Raw genomic sequence first — 6188 nt, 5'->3', positions numbered from 1 at the left:
CCCTTTTTTTTTTTTTTTTTTTTTTTTCTTTTGTTGTTGTAGTGTTGTTTTTTTTTTTTTGTTTTTTTGTTTTTTTTTATAAATATCATCATTATGCCTAACATACAGAAGGTGAGTGGAAACCCCGGCAGTCTGGCTTCATTCAGTCTTACTGGGCATCCTTCACCTTCACATGTTCGCACCCTAAGTCGCCTGCCTCTGTGATGGTAACACATAATGGCTTTCTTGGCAGCTCGCCCAGCCTCCCTTCCCCTTTGGGCCTTCTCTGCTTTGCCTGCTGTCAGGCTTTGTGTTGATGCAGTAACAGCTAGCCACTGCTGACAGCATACTAATGTGAGGACGTAAGCATGCGATGGCCACTACCAAACACCTGGAGAGCACGGTGGCTGCATGGATGGGTGGGATCTGGGCACACAGGAACTCAAGCTTGTGTAGCTCTGATGTGGGGATGAGGGTTCGTAACCTGGGGTACTTCTGAAACCAGCGGAGACCCAGGGTGCTGTGGGCCAACCTGTGCTCCTGCTCCAGCTCCCTTGCCAGCCGCTCGCGTTCCTCCATGTGCCACAGGAGCTCTCTGATCAACATGCGACTGGGTACGACCTCTGAGGTCTTTAGATGTGTCACTTCATCCGGAGCCTGCACGCTTGTTTCATGGGACCATTTCATCCAGCTGAACAGGGGCATGGCAGTCACAGCAGACAGTCCTGCAAAACTGTAGAAACAAGAATTATTTGTTATTCTGGATCGTGAAGTCTTGACCTCCCCCACAGCACTATTTTAATATGCTGGAGTATCCGTTTAAACCATAGACTGTATATAAGAAATGGACGTAGTCATCGTGATGTCACCCGTTGGTTTGTGGACTGCCGTTTTGAAGCCTCGAGTTTGGCCGATAGGGCGCTGCCATGTCGACTTTTTGCAACCAGGAAGTCCCGGAAGTGACGATACGACGGAGCTAACGGCCGTGTGCGGAGCTAGCTAGCTTGCTTAGCTAGGTGCAACTGTAATTCACATTAACTATCATTTTAACTGGGCTGATAACTTTGTCTAGAGAACAACAGTCTTAAAACTAAATGTACTCACCAGAGAAAGTGAACAGCCGACTCCTAATAAGCTTTTTCAGCGGCGCTGGTTAAATTTACAGTCGGCTCTAGCCTGATTGGCAGGTCGTTACCATGGCGACGTGCCAATCATAGATAATCCCACCCTGAAACATACTCTGCTTTGTGGTGTATTTTAAAATAAATGGGACCATAATTTACTAAATGAACATCATTTTGTATTGAAGACTTGAAACTAGCGACTGAGACCATAAACTCATCAGGAAAGTGTTTACTGGGGTAATTATTCAGCTGAGAAGTAGGGTAATTTTTCCCATTATTTCTAATGGAGCTGGAGTTCTTTTTGCAACCAGAAGAGTCGCCCCCTGCTGGATTTTCAATAGAATGCAGGTTTAAGGGACTTCCGCATTCGCTTCATATAGTAAACTGGAAGCTTCCTGCTCGGTTCAAACTGAGAGTTACTTTCTTTCAAGACAGCCTTCAGTGTGATGAAGGGCAGATTAAGCAGAAACAAAACAATCTAACATAAGAAAGAGAAATGGAAAAGTAATGGTGGAAAGGACAATCAAATATGAATATATTTATATATTTCTGACAAAATCTTGGGCTTGTACCGAACATTGGGTCACATTTTCAGCTTCAAGGACCACAATGAGAAATAAGTGAGACCTCAAGGAACTGTTGATTCTCATGTTATCCATGACTGTATAGATAAAACTTTAGGGTTGACAGTGAAAGATGATCACCCCATAACCAAGCTGACCGCTGGTCCCTGCATGATGGGTGCTCTGATTGCCTTCAGTTCAAGTCCAACTTGGTGAAGGACCACGTCCCAGCTGCGCGTATTTAGCTTTTTATCCCAGACTGATGATTCAACGCAGCTTCCACCTGAGATTAAGATGGATTACACAGCCTGCAGGGTCAGAGGTCAGCCTCACAGAACACAAGTTGTATGTGTGGCTTCGCACATCGTAAGATTTCGAAACAGGGCTTTTCAGGTATCTGATTTGATTCCTGCTCAAGGAACAACTGTCAGTCTTCCAGCATGTGCAAGATGAAGTGATCACAAACCTGGCTAAAAATTTAAAAGAAAGATCAGTACTTACAGGTGAAAACTGCACCGCTGATGCTTTTGTGAGATATTCAGAAATTGTGCAGAGATGCGCTTTTCACAGAGTACAGCCTCCAGCTCCTTGTCTCCATGGATCAGTCCATGTAAAGTTAATTACTTCACTTGCTGTTGACTCTGTCCCGTAGTACCAAATGCCATCAAAGGTGTAAATCACTTGTCGGTAGCAGTCCTCCAATGTCTTTTTTTTTTTTTGTTGGATGCGGTCCTCCTCTTTGTGCTGTAGTTATTGTCTTTGCCTTTTCATCCCTCCCACTGCTCCTGTCATGACGACTTTTTCCAGGAGAGTTAGTCACACACTGCTAACTGACTAAGAGCTGTCACCTCTGCTCTCCTTTCACCCCACTCTCCTCTGCGCAGTGTGCAGCTTTGTTGTAAGGTCAGCTGCTTTGTAGCTTGCACGAAATGTGTGCATTGGAGAGAAAGAAAGAGGGCGAGAGTGCATGTGTGCGCACGAGCCGTGGGTTGTGTTGTATTTGAGCTCCTCTTAATACTGTCAGGGTTTGAGCCTGCTGTTGCGATAAAATCCACCCCTCACTAAGAGAGAGCGAGAGGCCAGAGACAACTGGGAATGCTCTCCCGGGTACTGTGCTGTGGGCCTGGTTGAGCTGACCAGAGGGAAAAATGAGAGGAAAGTTTCAAATGGTAGCAGAGCTGCTGGTATGTTCACGCACTGTGAACTCTCATTTGAAGTTACTTTTAATGAGATAACTTCAGTGTTTTTACAAGTGATTATAAAACCACCTTCATTTCTGAGAGTTTCAATATTCTCACGTGTCTGCTAAGTGGAATAGCATTAAATACAACAGATGCAACTAGGGAGATGATACCAGCACAGCGCCACAGTTGCTGCATGAATCAAAAATGATCGAGAATCGGAATTGCACTTGATTAAAGCTGCTTTAAAGTTCAGCCTCTAACTTGCCTGCCTGAGAAGCTGAAATCAGAGAATTCAGATGCAACAGAATCTTTATTTGGTGATTGTATCTTAATTACCACAACACTCCTTTTTATAATTCTATAAATTGATTAATGGTCTTTTTTTTTTTTTTTTTTTTTTTTTTTAAATGTGAGGGGAATCGGGGCAAAAAGGCAATTCTTACTCATTTTTAGTCAAGTCATTTGTATTTATATAGCCCAAAGTCACAGCTTTGCCTCAGAGGGCTTTTTGTCCCTAACAGGTTACTGCGGCTTTATTGCAGTTTGTTGGTTATTATTATAAACCGCGTAATCGCTTTAATTTTGTTTCAGCCCATCAGAGGTTCCTGATATAGGCAGCCTGAAAAATGTGAAGTCTGATGGAGGACGTTTCCAAAAACCAGACCCTGCAGGAAGTGAGTATTCAATTTCGTGTTAGCTTATCTTGTCCTGCATCATACTTGCCTACATAGATATACAGGACTTTTCTGCCCATAATGCTTTAACACTGTTTCTTATGCAATTGATCCTGAATCCTTAGGTACTGCTCCTCCTCCACTTGCCACCTACGAGTACCCCAATTTGCCCATAACCAAAAACAGACAGGAGGTACAATGAACCATCCATTCACCACATACACCCAACCACCAGGGCTCGAGACTAACGGCGTCCTGTCGTCCTGGGGACGATAGAAAATGTGTTTGGGACGAAGAGAAATATTCAGTTGGACGCCTCTAGGACGAAAGGGATTGTGTAGGCCTATGTGTTTATTTATTACGATCACTTAGCAAATGACAAACTGAACCGACGGAGCGCTGACTACAACGGAGGCCGTCTTCTCACGCTGTTAGTACAGTCACGCCAGACTCACACAGGAGGCTGGCTGCTCACTTGTTCCCGCGGTACATGTCCATTGATTCTGTCAGTCACGAACAACTTGTTGACCTCTCAATCGCGCTGTGTAGGCTAGTGTCAAGCGCCACACATCAATCTTGTCACGCAGTGAAAAACAAATCTATATTGTGACAACGTCGACTAGCAACGAGAATCATCTCCACCCAGCTGATGCAACTCTGCATACGCCGTGAGCCTAAATAAACCCGCACGTGCTGAGGCGCAAGCAGAAGACTCGCTGGTAGAGTTTTGCATTATAAACATCTAAAACCTGAATCACAATCTGGCTCTGTTTGGAACCGTGGGCTGTACTTTATCGGAGCTGCAGAAGTTAACATGAGGATTTGCGCTGAGATGTCTGCCTGATCACAAGTGTTGGTTTCAGTTTCTACCCCAGCGAAGTGCAGTGCACTTGTTTCATTCAGTACAGTCTGAAGTGGAGCACAGCAGAGTATAGGACAGGTAGACTTTTAAAAAATATTATGAATTATCATTAAATAACGATGTTAGTCTCAATATTATATTAATATTTTCTTCTGGACATGTCAGAGAACAAAGATATGTGAGATTCTGAATGTGCAGAAAATCTGCTGTAACAAAGTCCAGGAGTTTATAACTGAAGTAAATCATTTATCATCAAGAAAAAAGGTGCTCCAATGGATAACTTTTCAGTTTCGTTTATAAATCTTTTTGTTTGATCAAGCAAAATAAATATTTATTTTATCAATTTATAATCATTTATTGTATCACTAACAACTATAGAGGATAATTTTTTGGGACGCTTTACATTAACTTCAGGACGGTTCAAATTGTTTTTCAGGACGGTTCCAGGATGGAGGTGAAAAAAGTTAGTCTGGAGCCCTGCCAACCACACAGCTTGATGGTCTCAAAGTGCACTCTTCTGAAATACTTTTTCTTTTGGTCATGTTGGGAGTTTTACTGCAATTACCATTATGTCCTGAGGACACTGGTGCACTTAAGCTTTATGGTTTGCTCAAGATGACCTCAGTGTTTTTTTATTGTGCAGAACAACAGCTAACTTTAAATTCACTAGTCTAAAATTTTCTGTTGACTAATAAAGAGTAGTGTGTGTATATTTTAGGAGCTCATGGTGTCATTTAAGCTGCACTTTCTTAACGCAGATTATAACGTGTGAACTTTCGGTTACAAATCAGCTTAGGACATCCATCTGCTCTACAATTTCACAATTATTTTTATATTTCTTTAATATTTCATTGATATGGTACCAGTGAGCAAATGGGTTTTTAAGTGTGTGTGTGTATGTGTGTGCCTGCTTCCAGCTGATTTCTCTTGTAGAAAACAACTCTGTAGTGATCATTCGAGGAGCCACAGGCAGTGGCAAGACCACCCAGCTGCCACAGTTCATTCTGGACCACTACAGTGAGAAAAATGCCTTATGCAACATTGTGGTCACCCAACCACGCAAAATTGGGGCCACCAGTATTGCACGATGGGTTGCCACACAGCGGAAGTGTACCCTGGGTAGTCTGGTGGGATATCAGGTTAGTGCAACATTTAGAAAGAATCTGATTTACTTAAACTGTGCAATGCAGATACATATGTGAGTCTGTACAAACGTTCTTAGCTCCTACCAAAATTCAGTTTTTGTTTTTTTTTTAATAAAAGGACAGGGGAAAAAAAGAGTAACGTGTGCGGACATCACATAGCATTGGTGACTCTGAGCTGACTGAGTATTGACCTGTATGGATTCACCTTTGTTAAGACTATGCACAAAAAGCACTCACTGCATCTCTCTCACAACTTAAAGTGTTTGTATGCATGTATTAACAAGCCCTGTGTGTGTTTTTGCTGGGATGTCAGGCTGTGTGGTGCAAAATTCAGAAACAACACATCTAATAATAACTGTTGTCTCCTCCGCTTGGTGCAGACCTCTGGAGTTAAGGATGATATCACTGACAGTGGGAGCAGTAATAAACAGTTGATGCTTGTAAGAGATATAATGCTCAAGTTATGTAGCAGAACCTGAACAGTGCATGTTCTTTATTTGTGTACCTCGAATGTGCTTTTTAATTTTGGTCTGGATTTGCTGTAAGATGGAGGCTCTTTACTTGTTCCCTTTGTGATTTTTTTTTTTTATTTTTTTATATATATATATATATATATTTTTTTTTTTTTTTTTTTTTTTTTTTTTTTTTTTTTTTTTT

The 6188-nt window shown here is 42.1% G+C and overlaps 2 protein-coding genes across 6 annotated transcripts in view; one reads left to right on the top strand and one right to left on the bottom strand.

Annotated features, from left to right (window-relative positions):
* rd3l (RD3 like) overlaps positions 1 to 1145 on the bottom strand; it is a 5809-nt gene extending 4664 nt beyond the window's left edge. Inside the window, exons 1-2 of the mRNA XM_046061687.1 lie at positions 1084 to 1145; positions 371 to 712 (exon numbers count right to left, since the gene is read on the bottom strand). Coding sequence (XP_045917643.1) covers positions 371 to 684 — 314 coding nt within the window. The 5' untranslated portion in view covers positions 685 to 712; positions 1084 to 1145. The remainder of the gene's footprint in view (positions 1 to 370; positions 713 to 1083) is intronic.
* The window catches only part of tdrd9 (tudor domain containing 9), a 37788-nt gene that overhangs the window by 8257 nt on the left and 23343 nt on the right, over positions 1 to 6188 (top strand). For 4 of the 5 annotated variants that reach the window (XM_046061678.1, XM_046061677.1, XM_046061676.1 and 1 more), the window contains exons 2-4: positions 3442 to 3524; positions 3650 to 3717; positions 5304 to 5525. In XM_046061678.1, the coding sequence (XP_045917634.1) occupies positions 3442 to 3524; positions 3650 to 3717; positions 5304 to 5525 (373 nt within the window). The remainder of the gene's footprint in view (positions 1 to 3441; positions 3525 to 3649; positions 3718 to 5303; positions 5526 to 6188) is intronic. The other variant, XM_046061680.1, reaches the window with a different exon arrangement.

The sequence above is a fragment of the Micropterus dolomieu genome, linkage group LG11 (genome assembly GCF_021292245.1).
Source record: "Micropterus dolomieu isolate WLL.071019.BEF.003 ecotype Adirondacks linkage group LG11, ASM2129224v1, whole genome shotgun sequence".
Classification (NCBI taxonomy): domain Eukaryota; kingdom Metazoa; phylum Chordata; class Actinopteri; order Centrarchiformes; family Centrarchidae; genus Micropterus; species Micropterus dolomieu.
The sequence above is the reverse complement of the archived record's forward strand: the minus strand, read 5'-3'. Positions and strand labels throughout refer to the sequence as shown.